The sequence below is a fragment of the Perna viridis genome, chromosome 4 (genome assembly GCF_037379345.1).
Source record: "Perna viridis isolate PV_CMFRI_1.1 ecotype Kerala chromosome 4, ASM3737934v1, whole genome shotgun sequence".
NCBI lineage: Eukaryota > Metazoa > Mollusca > Bivalvia > Mytilida > Mytilidae > Perna > Perna viridis.
In genome coordinates this window covers 23003615-23026100 of record NC_142448.1, presented here as the reverse complement: position 1 = coordinate 23026100, position 22486 = coordinate 23003615, and the positions used below count along the sequence as shown (strand labels likewise).

At 32.7% G+C, this 22486-nt stretch overlaps 1 protein-coding gene across 1 annotated transcript; it reads left to right on the top strand.

Annotated features, from left to right (window-relative positions):
* The first annotated feature begins 11 nt into the window (after positions 1-11).
* LOC148619373 (RAD50-interacting protein 1-like) lies at positions 12-19992 on the top strand. The gene is made up of 14 exons (XM_088579206.1): positions 12-180; positions 9610-9851; positions 10255-10428; positions 11521-11655; positions 12038-12158; positions 12453-12566; positions 13398-13623; positions 13833-13970; positions 14553-14746; positions 15387-15443; positions 15720-15856; positions 17521-17695; positions 18705-18823; positions 19788-19992. Exons 1-14 carry the CDS (start codon positions 64-66, stop codon positions 19975-19977), a joined length of 2139 nt encoding a protein of 712 aa, XP_088435332.1. The 5' UTR covers positions 12-63; the 3' UTR covers positions 19978-19992.
* The last annotated feature ends 2494 nt before the right edge of the window (positions 19993-22486 follow it).

Here is a 22486-nt window from a genome sequence, read left to right as displayed (position 1 = left end):
CAATTGACTCAGAAGAAAAAGGGGAATAACTCATTTGTTGATGATGACACCAGTCAGTCGTTGATGGAGAAATCAGAGATAAACCTCGTTGAATATCTAAATCATAACATAAGAAGTCTGAGAGACCTTAAAGATGTTTACAAAAGTGTCAAGGAAACCGTACATTCTCTTGAAGTTCAGGTAAAACGATCACATACGTGTCCATCTATCTGGCATGATTGGATATCTTGAAGTTGAAAAAGGTCTGCGACACATATCTCAAGAATAATGATGTCTCCAACATGGTTGCATCTCAAGTTTAGATTTAAGTAAATACTGTGCAACTGGCGCATTAATATAAGGCAGGTATAACCTGTAATCCCTTTTGGGTGTCCAGAGCCGTTTTCTGATATGTTTCATTTGGCTGCCCAAATAAGAAAACTGCTCCGGACACTGAATCCCAAAAGGGATTAGTGTTACCTGTAAGAGGACAATGTTGAATACATAGATATGTTTAAAAAGCTTCTTGTCTGTTTTCTCCCTCTTGTCGCTTTTTGTAGAATCATGATGGTTCTTGTCACTTCTTGTGACTTCTTGACTCTTCTTGTCACTTATTAGTAAGACCGGTATTACATACTGTTTGTACTTCAGATTTCCTAAATAAGCCAGAAAGACCTCCTCTTGTAGCATGTCGGAAATAAATTTAAATAATTTTTGTAGACCATAAATAAACACATTTTAGTGAAAAAAGATATGAAAATACAGAACTTTGTATGGGAAGCCCCGAAAAGCGTGACTTCCTGTCAAGCTGAAATCAGACTCCCAGTTCTTTCCTCTTTTCTCTATCCAGGACTTGACTTTTTATAAGCAACTCTGCGGGTGTTTCTAGAAAAGGAGAGGACGCTTACCCTTTTAAACAGTGCACATGGTCCATGCATCCATTTTTAAGTGGAGTCTGAGTTGCTCATTCACTTTTATTATTTTGTATATATGATTTTGGTGACTTTATGTTCTTTGTTGTGTATGTGTGTCTATTTAACATGTCTGATCTTTGTCCCTGGATTACATCTTGTCCTTGGCTGTTGCCTTCTGCCCTTTTAACTTGACTCAAAACACCCTTTCGCCTTTTCATGTTTATAAATCATTTTGTTAATTAGAAGAGCCATAAGTCTGATAAAAAATGTTTATCACTGTCTAAACAGGTAAGGGAAAGTTTTTATGACTGGTAAATAATCATCAAGAAGTAATCAGCTGATCAGGGTTATCATTTGATGATTGAATCCCAATTGGATCTATCACAATTTTATGGACTATTAATAACATAAATACTGTCAATTTAACAGGACTAAATTGTGTTTGACCATGTGTGTAACAATTATAAAATTACAGGTTTATTTATCTAATTGTCAGTTACCTCCTTTACAATTTTCAATTTTCTGTATTTTCAAAAGTAGAGTATTTTTGCCCGAAGTTGTATTTGCAATAGTTCTGGAAAATACCATTCTTTTAAATAAGTGATGATTTTGGTAGTTTGGTAGCAGTAATATTGATTGTTTGTTACATTTCCAGGAACACAATACCTCATGGTATGCAGTAAATGTAATGAAACACATGTCAAAGTTAACCAATCTCATTATATGTAGCTACAAATGTATGGTATTATGAAAGCTTAAACAGCAACAAGTAAATAGGAGTGAATTGATTTTAAATTGAGTAAGAGAAAATATGGAAAACCCTCAAAAACAAAATCTGGAGTCAACTGAAAAGTGCTTCTCAAACTTGAGAAAGTGCCTTCCGTTGACACATGTCCTTTTCAATTTCTAGCTGGAGCACTTGTTACTGTACCCATTTCTATGGAGTAGTTTCTTTTAATGAAACATGCGGCTTAGTGTTAGACCATTTCTATTTAGTTGCAGACATGTGGTTGATAACATTGGAATGTAATTGATTAAATTACAATTACTTTTACATTTTATGGTTACAGTTACAATTAAATTATTAATTTTTGCATTGCAATTAATTAAATTACAATTACTTAAATCATGTAATTGTGATTACTTTTGATTACTGTATATTTTTATCAAAGATAGTAACTAATACTACAAATTTAAACTTTATTGGTACATTTGTATATGTTTAATGAAACATTCTATAGAACCACTTTTGAGGTACATGTAAATAATAGTCAGCATGTTTTCAAAACATGTACATGTACAACAAAACAATGTTTGCATTGAATTAAATGTTTGCATGTGGTTTTTGCATTGCCTGAAATGACCAACGTGCATTTTTTGCCTTTGGCTTTGACTGGACCTTTTCCAAAAAACAACTAGGAGCTTATAGAGGTGTCTTTGACATGATCTGGTGACACTAATAATGTTTACATATGTGTTTGGACAAGAACTCACTCACTTCCCACTTGATTAAGACTGAAAACTCTTAATTATGTTTTTTGATAAAATCAATGATCATCAAGCTACAAGAGAATGAAACCCCAGTTTAAGATATAAACAACTTAACCAGCATTTGTTTGTTTAGTACATGTAACTGAAATGGCTTTGATTTCACAGCTATTTTCAATACTTGATTGGCAATGTAGTATGAAGTGTCAAAAAGTAAATGATTCAAAAATGACATTTTCATTTCAATTGCATATGGAGCTAGCATACATTATCAAATAAAGAATGCATTAAAGGATTTTTAACATAACTAGAATTAACTTCAGGATGGAACTTTACAAAATCGTATTGAAAAAAAGAAAAGGTCCATAGGGCACCCCTTTGGTTGATAGAATAAGCAGAGAAATATTAGATCAGATGCCAAAAGAATCTCCTTCCCTCAAAAAGTATTGAAAATGTAATCAAAATAAAAGTAATCAGAAAGTAATCATGGTTACTGTCCATTTTGGTCCTATAATTATTTAAATTAAATTACAAGTAATCATATTTCTAATGATTACTGATTACATAGGTCTAATTACGATAGGCTTGGCTTTTTACGTCTTCTGGGATGTGTGTGTGTGTGTGTGTGTGTGTGTGTGTGTGTGTGTGTATATATATATATTTTCTATAGAGGATTCAAGTAGTTCTTTTTCAAATTTTCCCATTCACATTGTGAATGGTTTTGAAAAAGAACAATTTTACTTTTAATGGAGACCATAAATGGTACAGCTATGGGTACCAAAATGGCTCCGTCTTATGCCAACATTTTCATGGGAAAATTTGAAAAAGAACTACTTGAATCCTCTATAGAAAAGCCTCTGTCCTGGTATAGGTTTATTAACGACGTGGATATGAAGTGGATACATGACGAAGAAGAATTAAACAATTTTATCGCTCGTGCCAACAATCAACATTTTTCAATTAAGTTCACTCACGAAACATCTGCTACTAGCATCTCGTTCCTAGATACCTCCAGCACCTTATCGGGGGGAGAGCTCTCCATGGACCTATACTCAAAACCAACTGACACACATCAATATCTTATGCCTAAGAGCTGTCATCCATCTCACCTGACTAAGAGTATACCATTCAATCAAGCTTTTAGGCTAAGACGCATTTGTTCAAATGACGAATCCTTAAAGAAATGTCTAGGTCAACTGAAGAACAATTTAAGAAGAAGGGGATATAGAAACAAGACCAGCAATGAAGGGTTCCAAAACATTCACAATATCCCAAGAAGTAGTCTGTTACAATACAAGGCAAAGAAAAAATGCAAAAGAACCCCTTGTGTTCTAACATACCACCCCTGCCTTAAAAACAGCCACAACACCATTCGTGAGCACTGGGCCTCTGTCGAGAGAAACTCAACATTATCCAAAGTCTTTCCTGAACCACCTATGATAGCTGGCCTAGGGTGCTGGACTTTGTGCAGGGGGTGTTACCATAGATGTCACAGCGGTACAAGTTCGAGTCCCACGGAGGGAACGACCAAAAATTTACATCACAAATTTGACAGTTCTAACATCGTTTGGAATTTTTCAGACCTTTCTATACGTTTATATATCTCCCCTGTATCAATTTGATCCGATGGAGCAGTGTAGTAAATAGAGTCGTCACATTCTGAGACGTTTGTATAATATTGATTTGTTGTGACATGCATCATTAATTTGATCCTCTCTCCTACATAATGACATCTAAAATGAACTGTCCCCTACTACCAAACATTGTGTACTAAGTTACAGCCCTAGATTAATCCTACAAGGAGGAATGACCCGACCAGCGAAAAACTATATTTTAATATAGCCTAGCTGGCCGAGTGGTCTAGGGTGCTGGACTTTGTGCAGGGGGTGTTGCCATAGATGTCACAGCGGTACGAGTTCGAGTGCCGTGGAGGGAACGACCAAAAATTTGCATCTAATACGTTGTGAATTTTTCATAAATATTTGAAATATAACAAGAATACATGTAAGTATGGCGTATATGTCAAAGAGACAAAAACCCCATTGGGATGATATACATTCCTTGCAAGGTAAAGAACCCTGCTGTGGTATTCGATAGGAATAGGAACGTTTTCGCTCTGCCACAGGAGGCTAAATTGCCCAACCCTACACATCCCTCCCTTTTATCTTGTGGCAATTGAAGTTTGTTGACCCTATTGTCCTTGTGTCCCATCCCTCTATAGGGAGCTTATGCCATCACTTGGCGCTCATTGTCGTTAGTTTCGTTGTTGTCGTAGTGGACAAATTTTCAATAATCTTCTTCTCTCAAACTACTAGACTGACAGGTTTTAAACTCGGCATGGTTGTTCCTTAGGGTGTTCTGCACAAAATGACGTTGGGATTTTTGATCCATGAAAAAACATGGCCACTGTTACTAAAAATAGAACATAGGGGGTCAGATGGCAGTTTTTTGCAAATAACTAAAAAATCGTTGCCTTAAGCAATTCAGGCTGTGTAATATTGTTCAGTATTATGAGACGAACCAATGCTGAAATTTTCAAAACAATTCATCAACTAATGTAGGAGTTACGGCCCCTGAAACAGTTTTGTTTTCCATGTTTCGCATGTGCAACTTTGAAAATCTTCTCAAAATCCATTGCACAGAATTCAATGAAAGTTGGCACATGTGTTCCTCAGGGTATCCCACACAAAATGTGTATTGGGATTTTTTATTTGTGAAAAAAACATGGCTGCTGTTACTTAAAATAGAACATAGGAGTCAGAAGGCAGTTTTTTGCCAATAACTCTAAAACCGTTGCCTTTAGCAAATTTCTGGCATAGGTAAAATTGTTAAGCATCATGAGAAGGACCTATGCCGAAATTTTCAAAACCATTCATTTACTGATTTTGGAGTTTTGGCCCCTGAAACAGTTTTTTTTGTTGTTTTTTTAACATGTACAACTTTGAAAATTTTCTTCTCTAAAACCATTAAAGATCATTGAATGAAAATAAGCATAATAGTTCTTTAGTGTATTGTGCTGAAAATGACTGTTGTGATTTTTAATCTGTGAAGAGATATGGCTGCCTATACTAAAAATGTAACTTAGGGGTTGGAAAAAAATTCAAAAATAGTTGCCTTTAGCAAAATTCTGGTTCAGGTCATGAAAATGCTATTAAAAGCATTTCCTGCATTTGACAATTTAATTGATTTTAACTTAGCCTGTCTCATTCCTCAAGTTTTTCAAATAAGCAAATGGTTAACCAGGTGAGTGATTCAGGCTCTCTTGAGCCTCTAGTTTCATTTGGACATCATCATTTCATGTTCATTTTATCACCCCCTTTCATGTTCATCGCCTGAATATAGCTGAAATATTGCCACTCGGGCGTTGAACCCCAATAATCAATCAAATCGCCCATTGGGATGAAAATGTCAGCCCAAGGCCACCCATTGGTCTTCAATGAATGATGAGGAAATCCTCATACCATAGGGCATGCTGCAGCTGGCCCCAAAACATCAATATACACAGGTACAGCGAAATAGTTGCCCCTTTATACTCTAGAAGCGAAAAATTCCTGACATGAGACGGGTGCAAGAAATGCGGAGGGCTTAAAGTACTTTGGCATGATCACAACCCTCCCCCTTTAAAATCTGGCCACTGTGGAAAAATATTACACAATTAAACACACCTAAAAATCAGTTCAAAAAGTTCCCTTGTACAACAGAAATAAAGAAAATGAATATAATTACACAAATGTACAAACTAAGGTCTACTAGCAATTAACTGACATGCCAGCTCCAGACCAGTTTAAACCTACAAAACATTATGTCTCCATCATATGTAAAATCAATCCCAATTCATCATGCAGGATTGAAAATAAAGGTACAATACATCCAAAGAGTATAGATTCTCAAACTCCCATTTCTGAGTCACTTTTCAGAGAGACTCCAGGAAATTCCCAAAAATACCATAGAAATCCTGTAGTGATCTTGGCATCCTTCCTCAATAGAATAAAAAAATAAAATATTCCCAGCTGAGAGTTTTTCATTGCCCTTATTTTTTTTTACTGTATCATCTGCATTCTGTCTTACCTGTCAGCTGAACATGATTACAATACACTAGGTAATCAAATATTTGGAGTGACTCCAAAATACCCCCAAAAAGGCAATTAAATACTTCTAGATGGGAGAAATCACTTGAATGATTTTAGGAGTGGACTCTGTAAAATTCTGTGATCCACTGGACACCAAAATAAAAGTAAGAGAATACTCCTTCTCTGGTTGTACTGTATATCATAAGTCATACAATAAGGACACAACCCATGTTATGCTAATAACTGCTTTAAAATATAGTGTTTTAATTTCTATGTTTAAACCCTATGAGTGAATCAATGTTAATACCAAAAAATGCTATCCTTAACAATTTGACAACAATATCCTAACTATATTCCTTATGAATGAGTCTATTCAATGGTTAAGTTAACTTATTGGATGAGTATCAAGCTTTCCGTGCTTTGTGTAGAACATTACCATAAAACAAAGGGTGAGAGATACCTGCACGTATTAATCCATTGCAAGTACATCTATATTTGAGAGTGAGTTCCTTGTATCAGTTGAAAAATTTTGTGAATGTTTTTTACAAGCACATGATATCGATAACTTTAATGGAGTAATTCCTCTGTTATATAAAGATTCCTTTTGTTGAAATCCAAAATATTGTTACAAATACAAGTAAATTGAACCAAAGGGGACAACACCATCTAAAAATGGATAGTTGATTGTAGGGGATGAAAAATCGTTTTTATTGTACATTTTAGTATTAACTTTACTATTATCAATATGAATAAGATCAAGAAACGGACATTCTTTATTGTCAATATTTGCTTCATTCATGACAGTTTTACAGAATATAAATATTGAAGTCAACTTTGTTTAGAGCCAAAATATCATCCAAATATCTAAAGGTGTTATTAAAATTTTCTACAAAGTATTGTTTTGGAAGGGTATTTATTTATTCTAGCCAAAAATTGTGATTTGTAACAGTACAGAAAGAGGTCTGGTCTATTTGTAGAGCAATGACTTGAAGAGGAAATCAAAATATATTTATAATGTGATTTGTGAAGTTTGGGAAGCCAGTACATAGTGGGAACTTCCATGCTGCTGGGCTGTATTATATGTACACAACTCTATTCACTACACTGCTCCATCAGTTCATGTTAGATACAAGGAAGATAATTAACATTAGCATATAAAGGTCTGAAAACTTCACTAAATATTAGAACTTTCAAACTTACTTGGCAAATTTTGGTTGTTCCCTACGGTGGACTCAAACTCATAGTGCTGTGACATCTGTGGCAAAACCGCCTGCACTAAATCCAGTGCCCTTCACTACTCAGCCAGCTAAGCTAAAAACATGGTTATGGGAAAACAGACTTACAAGTACTATGATGAACAAGATATGAACAGATGGCATTCATTCCCCTTTTTATTTTCACATAGGTCCTTATAGGCAAACAATTTTAAGGTTTTTAATGCATCTTCCTAACACACAGCTATATTATGTATTTTTGAAAAGGTCTTTTGTCATACTTTTGGAATTGCTCGGTTGTAATTATGGGAAGTGGTCACATTTTTTTTTAAACTGTGAAAAAAACCAAAAAATTAGTATTTCAAAATCAAATAACATTTAAAGAAAAATTTTGTTTGAAAAAGAATAATATTTTAAAATTACATCAAAATTGTTATTTAATCAAGTTAAATCTAACCTTAATTCATTTTTAATGAAGTTCTCTGGAATTAAAGAAAAAAATGCATAATTTTGTATAAAAAAATTACCTGTCTGTCAGTTGTAGGTAATTCAAATGGTAGCTCAACAATTTTTCTGAAGAAGTACCCAGTAATCAGGTGTCACCATGGAAAGGAAATATTCCATTAGCTTAGAAAAAGCATAGTCATTCTGAACAGGATCAGCTGCTGGTTGCACCAGTACTAAGTGAAGAAACTTTTTAATCGACAGCTAGTGATTATTTGATTGTGTTGCCAAGTTTTTTTTTAATTTTTGATCCGGCTTATTTCCTCACAAACATGAAATGCAGTACTAACTGTTGATTGGAAAGAATCCTTTTCATCAACTGTTTCAGCATTCATGTCAAATTTGACATCATATAGGCGGAAAACAGTGAGAATATAGTACCAGTACAAACATGCAAAGCTTGACAGCTACCATCTAACCTCATGATGTGAAGCATAAATTCTATGAAAATGTAAGGTCTCAATTAGAACCTTTGTGTGCAATGACTCAGTGCATTTGGTCAAAGGAATTCAAATAAATGTTCCTTTCTATGTTGCTACAAGATTTGCCATTGAAAAGACATGAAATAAACCCTGTGAATAAAAATGGCAAAGTCTCTAAAAATTTCATCAGTGTCTTATGTTCAAATTAGGATATATTTATTGAGGAACAGCATTTTTAATTTTGCCTTTTATAACTGAAGCTTCTAAATGCGTTATTTTGGTTTTGTTAGTATTATCTTTCTGTGAAGTTGATGCAGACATCCGTAGTTTTATACATTCCTTTTTCACATATGAAACTAGCAGCTCTGAGTGTCTAAGGAAATGTGTGAAGACTTTGTTGTATGAAGTTTGACTTCCCTGACCATGATTCACATCAACAACTATGTTGTCCCTGAAATATTTTTTAAAAGAATAGTTGAAGTCTAAAAGGAGTGCATTTAAATGATTTGTCTGTTTGCAGAAAAGATTTGTGATTTTTCAGCATGAGACCATTTTTTCTGATTGAATATCTCTTCACTTACAGATTAAACACAGCTCAATTGCCTCTTATTTAAAAGGCTTGTAAAATATTAATTCTCATCATTGATCTTCATTTAGTGAATAAATCCCTTCAAAGTATTTGAAATATGATTAAAAAGGACTTCTGGAAGTTCATATAAGTTATTTTAATAGGAAATCTAAAGCAATCAAATCTTATGTTATGAACACTTTTTTTCATTCAATCCATACCAAAATTAGCCATGTGTTAGGTAGGTGCATTAAAAACCTTAATGGGTGGCCTTTTTCAAAATTGGCGCTCGCCTATTAAAAAAATTAGCTTTTTTTATTGAACATAGTTTTTCAATTAATCAACTTGTCATTTAATAAAGTTATTTTTTTCTGTAGAACTATTTTACTTTTGTAATCAATAGAAATTCAATTACAGAAACTAGTTTAAATAGGAATTTAAACTTTTCAGTTACAAGAAGCTGGTGCCAGCCTGCCTGGAGAAATAGACTATGCAACACAAGGTTCTGATGATACACAGTCCAAAGTGGTGAAGTTACAGCATCGTAAGGACAGTGTACATCATCAGGTGGCTGAGCATGTACGCAATCAGACTGATGTATGTAAAGATCTGGACAAAGCTACATCAGATATACACCAATTCCAAAGATATCTGGCCTATCTGCAGCTGATTGAGAATGTTGAAAAAATAAGGTACATACATGTACATGTGTACCGTTATATGGATTTTTTCTCAAAATTTTTGTATAAATTAATCTATAACAAAGTTAGGATTTGAATATTGCAATGCTTCTCACCCCTATTTGTTTTTTTTTTACAAAGTATTAATCATATTCCATTGATATAAATAATAATTATGATGTAAAATGCAAATTAAAAATATAAACACTCAAAATTGTTTCCCCTTGCCAACAAAGTTGGAATTTGAATATTGCAATAGTTTTTTGTTGATTATTATAAGAATAAAATTTAAATTTTATAGATATTATGGTGAGAAACAATCCATGAAAAGATACTTACAAGTTACAAGTGTTTTATTCTTTAAATCAATGATTAAAGATTTCTGTTTTGTACCTGTTAAAGTCTCTTATTATAGTTCAGATATTCAGACAGCTATCTTAACAGACATTATCCAGGATGCAGTACAAAGTTTTCAGAGCCTGACACAGACATATCACAAGCATACTGGAACACATTGTCACCATCTGTTGAGTTTTATAAAGGACACAATATTGTTCTGGTATAAAATTCTGCATGACAGACTGGCAAGGTTGGTTCATTTTAACAAAACCATTGTAATTAACTTATCAATTAATTACTGACAGAAATTTGCCGAATCACAAAATTCAAAAACTATGAAACACTGAGGCATCATTTCTTGTATAAGACATGGGGTTACATGAATGTAGTTCTGTTGACATACTCTGGTAGAGCTTATCATTGCAGGATTTGGATTTCTATTTCAATGTTTTTGGTTTTGAGTACTTCCTGTATACAATTTATTTCTTAATTTTGAACTTCCTGTGTATTTGGTTCTAATGCATGCTTCTGATAAGAAGTTACTCCTTGAAGCATGTGTACACCATGGTGATATTTGCAATATTTAAGTCATTGGTATTTTGGCATTTATCATTGTAGTCAAATTTAGTAATTATTGTAAAAAAAATAGACTTCGTTCTCCTTATACAATGTAATAATAAAACTGGTATTTTGTTAATGCTTAATGAAGGGATATAAATCTTGAAATAGCAAAACCTAAAATTGCCTTTTAATCTGAAGTGATAAAATACTCCTATTATTTTGAATTTTCAGTAATAGCATGATATTCCCTCCAATGCAGTTGGAACTACTAAGCCTTCCTTGATACACAGAAGAAAAACCTCACTAGGTGGAAAAATCTATCCAGAATTCTAAAACAATCACTAAACTGGTTGAATTCTTTGCCATTACTTATTTCTTAGCTCCTTGCTTTGTGCCAAAAGGTGTTCTTTATTTCTATTGATATCTTACTAAAATTCTAAGTGCCACCTGGTGGTTTGAACTACATTTTGTACTTTGCTCCATGTAACACTACAATTCAAAAAAAAAAATGGGAGAAATCTCCTTTCTGAATCCAAGGTTATTATTTTGTGTAGCAGTAATGGCTGAGTAATTTGGATTGCACTCCAACTTTGCATTGATAATCAATTGTCATGTAAACTCTCTGCTTTTTTATAATCTTTCTACTTCACTTCTTGAAACTGTCTGAGATCAACTTTTATATTTCAGACTCATATCTTTTAGTTTGGTTTGCTTTTCCAAACTATTAAAATTCTGTACTGATATTGTAACTTTGATGATTATGTATAAACTTTACTTACAGTGATTTTGAAGAAGTGTTGAAATCTGTTGGTTGGCCTTTGATAGGGAATTCCTTGAAGTCCCCACCATCACATTCCAGTCAACATTTAGAGGCACTGGAGAAGGTTTTCATGTCACTGCTGGCCATTCAGTTGCCGTATCCTTTCTTTTGTTTGCTAATTTTAAAGTCCTTGTTATACCTTCAAAAGGAAACCCCAATTTATTTAATATGCTCCATTTGTTTTATTTACTTGAGAAAAACTTGAGTATTGAAAAGATTTTGAGTGGTAGCATTTTTAATAGTATGATTTTTTTTTCATTTGTTTAACTGTTGTCAAGGTCGGCAGAACTTTAGTTGTTTTAAAATAAGAAATTAATAAAGAAAACGTACACATAAAAATGACCATTGTACTTAAATTAAAAACTTAATCAAGATAAAAGAACTATATGTCATTACTTAAGACAGATTGTTGATGAAATTTAGATAGTATATATTTATAGCACAAATTCCATATCATTTTATTTGCTTTAACAATCAGTCACTCACTGTTAACACAAAAAGATGAACTACCATTGCCTTTACAACTTATGGTACTACCATTGCGGAAGAGATTTAAATTCCATTTCTATGGCAACAAGAAAACAAACAATATGGAGAAAGTATGATGAATTAAGTTTTGACTGTTCAAACAGGTTTTATTCTCTGATTGTACATATTAAAGTTCAGATGTATCTTCTGTATTGAAGGATTTACACCTCAATGACAAATAAACAGGGAAATTGAGTACACAAATTATGAAGACATCGAGAAATGAAACACATTTTGAAATGCTTAAAAACAAATATTGGGGTCAGCATCTGCACCTCTATCCAGGAGTATACCAAGTTTTCAGTGTCTTGAATATAAAGGGTTTTTATAAGAATAAGCGTGTTCACTTTCACTTTCACTTTCAGCCCGAGTGGTATTTAGGCCAGGTTTTAGGATGGATAAGAGACCATTCACATTTCCTCAACCAGAGAATTCAACCATTATTACAGAAATCTGCATTTAAATCTGTTACTGCAAAGGTATGTATGATATCATAGAAAAGTGCTCAATGCAGTTTAGACGAAGTATTCTAATATGATGTCCTTAACAGGCGTTGAGACCACAACTGCCTTATGAGCAACACGTGACTGATTTGGTGTGGCGTTGCATGTGGCTTGTGTGTGTAAATTACTAGCCTCCTTAATCATGTAAACAAACATGCATAACATTCCAATGTGTATCAGCTGTTTCGATTCATTTCAGTAATGTGAATGAACATCAAATTTATATTTGATAAAGATATTAAATGTTATGTTTTAGAAAAGATATATTATATTTCATAAAAATCACTTACACACATTCTCCTTAGCATTCGCCATATGCCATGTGCTCCATCATGTATGAACCTAAGCAATAACAATCACCAATGAATGAAACATTGTATATGTTCATGTGTGAACACTGTGACCTTTAATATAATGCAAATAACTAATACCATATCTTATATCGATCTACTTAATTCACCCTTTCCTTCATTGTAAAAAAAACAAAGCAAATTTTCACTAGTGACCATTTCAACTGACATAGCTAGTGTAAAGTGTATAGCCAAATATGGACGAATATGGTGGGTCTAAGGTTGCCATAATAGGTCATGAACATGTAAAAAGTACCGTTATTGTCCTATTAGAATTGAAATAAAAACAGCTGACAGCCTTATGCAGCTCCTAATTTACAGTTGGAGTTACACTTTTAAAACATATGATTTTCTAAAAATGCTTTCACTGATCTACACAATTTATAGGCTGAATAAAGGAAATGAAATGAAGTTTTATATTTGAATGTTTATCTTTTGTGTATGAATTTTTTAACAGATGGAATTCATTAGAGGCATGATTGTCCTTGTAACAGACAAGATGAAGACAGACCTTCCCACTATCATGAATGATGAACATATATTTTCACATCTGATTGACGAGGCTATATTATTTGACCGAGAACTCCAAGGAACTCATGGTTATCCTCATGTTTTGCCATGTTGTCTGGATGTTTTGACAGCTGGAGAGGCATTTAATGGATGGATTCTCATTGAAGAGAAGTGTAAGCTACTTCAATACTGTGCATTCTCAAGCATCAAACAATGTATATAATAGAAATAACAAGCACTGTTTGTGTTGTTTGGATTTTATGCATAGATTTTATTTCATCATTGATATCTTTGAAGCATAAATCTATAGATACTTATTTTTTTTCATTTAATGTATAAGGAATAAATCTTGAGAATTACAATTCTTTATTGATGTTTACAGATGCCAAAAGTAAGATGGATTTGATGTTGTCCTCAGAAACAGCATGGCAATCACAGTATCAGGGGTTGAAGGATCTTGATGAAGCAAACTTACCTGAATGTGCTGAAAGCTTTATCACTCTTATGTTAACAATTACAGGTATCATTAATATAAATGAAAGAGTTAGTGCCCCGTCTTGTATTATGAGCGGACAGTAAAGTACCTTAAACTATCAAACATTGTATTATGGGCTTACAGTAAAGTACATCAAACTACTGAACATTGTATTATGAGCTGACAGTAAAGTACCTTAAACTATCAAATATTGTATTCCTCATAGTTTACTCATTTTCACTGATGAAAGAAAAAACTGTGTCCCTGATTAAAGTCATTCTCATGATAAAAACTCATCATTTAAAAATTAGTAAATAAAATTTGTTTATTTGAAGAAAAAAAATCCATGAAAATTTAAATGTTTTAGGTACTGTAGTAGCTTTCACTTGCCAGTAACTATGATAGTAGACAGATATTTACCCAATGTTATTTTCTTTGTAGGATTTGATATGTTTGTATTTAAACTTTTTACTTCTATAAAACTTATTACAAAATTGATTCATGCTCTGGGAAATACTTGCTATTAATGATTTTCATGAAAATGAAAGAAAATTACTTTAATGTAAGTAGTTACTCAATTATTCAGCATTTTCTTACAAACAATCTTCCATCTTTTTAATATTATAGATAGATACAAGGGTCTGAGTAACCCTGAAAATCAGTTACGATTTGTTGACCTACAGCTGGAACTGTTGGAGGAGTTTCGTATACGTCTTGTACAAGTGATGGACAAACATGATCCAATGGGAGACAACTCCTGTGCTATATTCAATGCTATTTATTACTTGATTGAGGTTCTACAGGAGTGGAATAATGCTGCTGTATGTTAGCTATTTTCTGTTATATTTTTTAATACATTGCCTGTATTTTTTCCCTGTTTTATTTGAAATTCCTGATTTTATTTGAAGAAATGTCATGTACATGTTCATTAAAAAGTACCTGGTAATTCAACCTTATGTTAGGTAGTGGAATAACTCATTCTCAGGTGTGAACTGACAAGCAAGTAGTCATGTTGTTAAGATGCCTTCAATTTTTGGTTTTTTTTTTTTTTCATGTATTTACTGATTATTTATGGAGTGGTGTGTTGGAACAAATAGCAAATGTTGACTTTATTCTAGTAACAAAATTAGTTTGACAGAAATAGAATGAATGTGGTTCTATTAAATCTTAATAGAAGTAGGTTTTTTTGTATTTCTTTCCACTTTTATTAAACAGGCAAAATTATTTCACAAGATTTTCACCTGAATTGAACAAATGAAATTTGTGATGGAATTCATATAAAATTTGAATAAATCAAGCCTTCACATGAAATTCAGGTGAACTTTTTACATATACTTGTGAAGTGAATTTTGAATGAGGTTCACATGAATTTATGTGAACAGTATTCACCTTTGTAGATATGATTATTGGAGGATTGGTTTTTAGGTATAGACATATGATATCTATTTTGGATAATTTCAGCATTTTGTGCAGCTACAATACTTCAGGAAACAAGTTCTTCCGCAGGAATTAGATGAGGTAATACAGGAATACACAGAGTATTCTGTCTGTAATATAGTCTTGTTAACTCCCTATATTGTTACTTGACAGAGTTTCATTATGAATAAATCTAACATAATTTATTTTTGACTTGTAAATCAAACAATTTTGATTGACCTTTGAGGAAAAAATATATGTTACAGTATAATGAATTTAAAGAGTGAATGTCTGGTTGATATTTTCTGTTAAAAATAGACTTTTTAATGAGTATTTTGTCCGATTATTTCTGATAGATAAATGCTTCTCTTCCTTTAGGGTAGTGGAATGATAGAGGGAATTTTTGATTCAGCCATTTTCCTCTTGGACAAGTTAAAGGAACAGATGTTGAAGAATCTAGTCAACTACATGTACACTGATATACATGCACACAGTCATATTTATAGAAAACAAAGGTATGGTTGATACTGGTCACATGTGATCTTAAAAATCCCATAATATCTGTAGAAAAAAAGGTATGATTGATACTGGTCACATGGAATCTATTTGTATGCAGTCATATGGTTTGGTTGATTATGGTTACATGTGGTCTACATGTACACAGTCATATCTGTAGAAAACAATGGTATGGTTGATTATAGTTACATGGGGTCTACATATACACAGTCATATCTAGAAATAAATGGTATGGTTGATTACAGTTACATGGGGTCTACATGTACACACTGTCACAGTCATATCTATAAAAACAATGGTATCATTGATTATAGTTACATGGTGTATAAATGTACACAGTCATATCTATATGAAACAAAGGTATGGTTGATAATGGTTACATGTGGTCTACATGTACACAGTCATATCTGTAGAAAACAAAGGTATGGTTGATTACAGTTACATGGGGTCTACATGTACACAGTCATATCTGAAAAAAACACAGGTATAAGTTGATTATAGTTACATGTGGTCTACATGTACACAGTCATATCAGTAGAAAAAGAGGTATGGTTAATAATGGTTACATGTGGTCTACATGTACAAAGTCATATTTGTAGAAAACAAAGGTATGGTTGATTACAGTTACATGGGGTCTACATGTGCACAGTCATATCTGTAGAAAACAAAGGTGTGGTTGATTATAGTTACATGTGGTCTACATGTACACAGTCATATCAGTAGAAAAAGAGGTATGGTTGATAATGGTTACATGTGGTCTACTTGTTCACAGTCATATCTGTAGAAAACAAAGGTATAAGTTGATTATAGTTACATGTGGTCTACATGTACACAGTCATATCTGTAGAAAACAAAGGTATAAGTTGATTATAGTTACATGTGGTCTACATGTACACAGTCATATCAGTAGAAAAAGAGGTATGGTTGATAATGGTTACATGTGGTCTACATGTACACAGTCACACATTGTATCTGTAGAAAACAACGGTATGATTGGTTATGGTCTCATAAATTATGTGATATTTTTATACAACTGCAAAAAATTTGCAGTTGTATAATTGTTTGATGCTGTCTTGGTTTATGTGGTCCATGTTGTCATCTGTAGACTTTTTGTTTTGGATAACTCAAGTATTAGTTGGTTGATTTCTATTCAATTTTATAACAAGTTTCCAAACCACAGAAGAAGTTTTATGTTGATTTTGGGGATTTTGAATTTAATTTTATTCCACACCATTTTATACCACAAAGGTCAGAATGAGATTGATTTTGAATGGTTTAGACTTGAAACTTTTAGGAATGAGTGGCCAAAAAGAAACAATTGTTTTCCTGATATCCAGACAATAACTTGACTATGGATCTCTTAGAAATTGTACCACAAGTTACTATACCATCAAAGATTTTGGAGGTTAGGACTGGAACATTTATGAATAAGGGTAATAAAAAGGGCCACTTTCATTCTGGTTAATTCATGTCTGTGTCAAAGTCAAATCACAATTAATATTCAAGGCTGTCTCAAGCTTGAATTTTGTGTCCATACTTGCCCTTAAGTGTTCAAGGTTTGACTTCTGCAGTCATATCAAGCTGTGCCCTTTGAAGCATTGTATTTTATTTTTTTTTAGAAGACTAATGCAGTATCCTGTTTACAATAGAAATTATTTTACAGATGGAACATCTTACCAGCTACTAAAGAGTCTTTAACATTATCACCTAATGCTTGTGAAATGTTACTGGTGCTAAAGGACCGTTTACTCAAAGTTGAGTCTTTACTTAACAAACCTATTTTTACCAAAGTGTGGCAAAGATTAGCCAGCAAGCTAAATAAAATGGTGGTTGAAGAGGTAAGTAGATTACTATGCAAATGTCAGTATATGTTAGAAATAATAAAAGGGACATGTGATAACACTTTTAAAATAGAAATAATTAAACCCAATTAGATTAAAATGTTCAAGACTTTAAACCTATTTCCCAGTAACCAAAATTAAAATCTCAAAATTAATGGCAGAAAAGTAGAACAGAAAGAAAACTATATATTTCTATTTACTGAATATTATGTGTCAAAATCCATATCACATGCCGTATCAAGCAGAGACTCCTATATCACACCAAGGGCAGCAAGCTCACGGATTGATATAGGTCGAGGGTTGATGCCACGTGTGATACAGATTTTGACATGTCATGTTAATTTTATCATATATTTTAACTATGCTCTCAAGTATGTTCCGTGAAGTGGTGAGATATAGGTCTAGGGGTGTGATATAGGTCAAGAGGTGTGATATAGGGTATGCGATGTGGTAAACAGTTTAGGGTTTAAACAATCACTTGTAATGCAGATACAAAAAAAGATAAATTTTAATCTAAATATATGATATATAAGATAATTATATAGATAGCAGTGTTTTATCAAATGTTCCCAGTGAAATAAATTTCGATAATTCACACTGTGAAATAAATCGGTAATTTCACTCTCGAACTTTCTCCCACCAAACTTTGAAATCATTCCGCTGTGACGGTTCACAAAATTTGAAATTCATGTGAAAATGGCAACGAATAATCGAAGAAATCTATATAATAAATAGGATAATCAATTGGTTATTGTGAATAACCAAAATATGACCACTCATGCCAAGAACACAGTAAGATTTAACTCTTGAGCAAACAAGTTTCTGCACACTCGTTAAATCTATGCGTTCTTCGGCACTCGTAATATTATTTTGGTTATTCACTCCTTCCAATTAATCATCCAATTAATAATGCTGACTTTTAGTGTAGTTTGCAATGAGATATAGGTGTATAAGTGCTTTCTAATGCATGGAATAAGTTTGCATAGTTGCTTCATAACTTTTTCAGGTTGTTATTCCCAACCAATTCAATGAGACAGGTGCTGGCCAGCTAGAGTTTGATATGAGTAGGAATTTATTTCCATTGTTTGGAGAATACACACAAAAGCCTGAGAATTATTTCAGAGAGTAAGTGAAACAACTCAAAAAATAATGTCATTTGGAGTGCCTGGTAACATTTAGTTACAATTAACTCTCAATTATAAGGCAAGACAATTTGACAAATATTTTGTATGAATTTCAGACTGTTGAGCTAACTCATGTTTCAACTTCATATGCTATCATATTTACATAATTCATGTAATTTTTTAACTTCAAGGTATAATAAGCTAAGAAATATATGATGGTGACACGGGTCTGTGTGTTGGTCTTGTTTTATTAGGTTTTTTTTCAGCAGGAATTTTTGATAATGAGCTTGTTCCCCATATCTCCTTAATACTGAGTACAAAAGTACCATATGAATCCCCTGAAGGAGAATCCCTGTGTGTCACAAAGGTTATGTTAAAATAAATACATTGATATGCCAAACATTATATGATTCTTTTTTAATTAAATTCTATTTAATTTGCATTAATTCTCAATAAGATGTTAATAAACCTTTATTTTTTTTCTATTTCTTTAAGATACAGCGGATTCCTGTTAATCGCATAACCTATTTGTCTGAAAAAAAAATATGCTATTAAGAGAAATTGTCATTTCAAGGGAAAATGAATAATGTTTTCAATGTTTAAGTGAGGAAAATTCTTCCTCATATCTAATTAGATTCCTGATTTAGATTCTAGTCAAAAGAAAGATAAAATATTGTTGTAAAAATGAATTTCTTAAGAAAACAGGTATTTCACTAACAATGTATTGTACTTGACTCATTTAAGTACATTTTTGTGTAAATTTTGAAAAATATTTACGCAATTAGGAGGAATTTTCTAACTTTTTGCCTTATGTTTGCTAATAAGAGGATTTTTTTATATGGATAAGAAGGGAAATGTTTTTGTTCTTTGAGTTTTAATACAATTAACAGGAATATGCAATTAAAGGTACTGGTATATGTTTAACTGGAATCCATTGTAGTTTAAGTTGATGTCATTTTTTGCAGGATAAAAGAGGCATGCACTCTGCTGACATTAAATAAAGGGTCAGCTAGCTTGTTAAAAGAACTTTTGTGCGAGGAGAAAGACAATACAAGGAGACAACAAGCCTTACATGAACAGTTGGTGTATAAATTGGACTCTGTTAAGGCTCTTGATGTCTTAAACACCAGATTTAATTTACCCAAGACTCATTAAAGTTTTAGCATATTGTCTTGTCTTTATGAACATGGTAGGGATTTATATACCTGTTGTTTAAGACAGGACACATTATGGTATACTTGAGTTTGCCATCCGCTGTACACACTTAGCACAATAATTCAAAAACAAGAGCGCTACCACTAATTATGATTAAACTTCTTTTGATTTATGTGAGCTCATTTTCGAATTTTGTAAAAATGCAGTTTTTCCTTTTTGAGTTACAAGGTTAGTACAATGAAGAGCTTTGTGCATCACAGCATGTTGAACTCTGTTCACTTGGGGCAAAAATGGACAGAATAAAAGTTTTTGACCCACTTAAGCATTGGGACTTACAGTTCACTGTGTACAGAACAACTAGTTTAATCACAATAAGGCACAAAATTTGAAATTCAATGAAAAATTTTCAAAATCTGACCAAAAATGAAAAAGTCAGTTATTTGGGGTGTGCCCCTTTGATGCCTTGTAACTAAAAAATGTGAGAGATATCAGAAAACTGATAGAAGAAAAACTCAAGCGGGGATTTTCACTAGGAATCCATTAAAATAAGTTCAAGAAAGTGGACCAAAAATTAGTTGTTTTTTGTGGTGTGTACCATTTGATACCTTATGACTCAAAAACTTATAGAGATATCTGATATCTCCAATGGACAAAAGCAGGGATTTCCAAAAGGAATCTAATAAAAAAAGAATTTTCAAATCAGATTAAAATTTAAAAAGATTTTTTTTTAGCGAGGTCCAATTTTGTACCCCTTTAACTCCCAAACTCCATGTTAAGACTATCATGTAAAAAAATTTGTAACAGAATTTCAAAAGGAACTGATTGACATCTGAATTATCAATAATAAAATTTTCCTTTCAATTCTGAATTTTTTTTATTAGATTCATTATGAAAATCCCTGCTTGTGTTCTTCAATCAGGTAAGTATTCAAGTTATAAGTGGTCAAAGGGCCACACCCCAAAAAATTTTTAAATGTATTCCCAATTTTCTGCTATATTGTGTCCAAACCAGTCGTCGAGTCCATAATTTATTGTGAGTCAAAAACTTGTGTCCACACTTGCCCTAACTGTTCAGGGTTCAACCACTGTGATCGAATCATGTTGTGCTCAGGGTTTTCGACAGGAAAGACATATTTCTGTGATAACAGTTTATTAGTCTAACTGATCTAAAACAGTGCAACTTTTCATGCTGTTTCTATTTTTCCAAAGTTCTTGTTCTGCCGTTTATATATCTCCACTGAGTCCGGAATGATAACATTTCTCCACGGATGGTGGGAATATTTTACTCATAACCTGTGACGTAATTGTACTTGACAGCTTTCCAGGAATTGCAATTATGATTGCCGTCCTAATCTTAGAAAAGCTATGCTTTGATTTGAAAAATACAGTCAGGGCTATATTTTCCTAAGCGGGTAAGGTTCTTAAACAGCAAGTGGAACAGCAATGAGAGACTAATAAGTACACTTTTCAGTGCATGCAACCTTTCCCGAACTTTTCCATGAATATTTGATGAAGCAGGGAGAATTAAAGGAATGCATTGAAAAGGACTGCACATTTTCAATGATAAATACTAATTCATATCTATTTTTGTTTATTGATCCAGATGAGTGTAAGTTTCTGATTTTTTCACTGCAGAAGTTCCATTTTAATGCTGTTTATGTTGACTACTGAACGTGTTCCGGTTAGGCTGATAGCTATCTATGGGTACCTTCTCAAGAATGCTATTTTCACGTACACACACATTGCTGTTGAGCTCACTTAGTGTTGCTAAAATATGTAACTGTAATTCCTAACTAAACTTTTTTGGGGGTTTTTGATTAATCAAAATACCTTATCCCACCGGTTCACGGCTGGAACTCCCCTACTGTTTCAGAATACTACACTAAAATATAGTCCAAATGTAATTCCTTTTATATAATTCAATACATCTTATACAACCTAAAAATATGTCTCTGGCAATTATTCATCTCAATAATATTCTATTATTTCTTCAAATAAAATTAAGATCTAGTCTTCAAATGAACTGAAGTCCTTGCAGTAATGTGCCAAGAAGCATTAATTATGCATGTTCCATTTAATACAATTACCTGTACAAATCTCCATCCTATTGTCAATATTTTATGATTAATAAACAGGAAGTGAAGAGCAGTGATTTTAATCAAGTACAATTGACAGGAAAATTCAAATTGATAAAAAGTGTTTAGTTTTGAAAATCTTAATATGTTGATCAAGGAAATTATTTTGTTAAGCTGAAATTAGTTCCATTTTAGTATAATTACAGTGTAGAGTAATACTCTGTTAAAATACTTTTGAATGTGATTGCAAATTTACTTTTGGACAGGTTTAAAAAATTGGGAAAAGAGTGAATAGAACAAAATTTGTATATGTGTGTGAACTGAAGTTTGATACTGTTTATCTATCAATTGCAGTCTTAACTTCAGAAATTGGTAATTGATTGATATTCATTTAATACATATTAGGAAATACAGTTCAAAATAATATGGGAAATG

Coding starts and splice junctions, on each gene's coding strand:
- LOC148619373 (XM_088579206.1), top strand. CDS start 64: ATGGAGAAATCAGAGATAAACCTCGTTGAATATCTAAATCATAACATA. Junction 14,747..15,386: donor AGGAGTGGAATAATGCTGCT/GTATGTTAGCTA, acceptor GGATAATTTCAG/CATTTTGTGCAGCTACAATA. Junction 15,857..17,520: donor CATATTTATAGAAAACAAAG/GTATGGTTGATA, acceptor ATTATTTTACAG/ATGGAACATCTTACCAGCTA.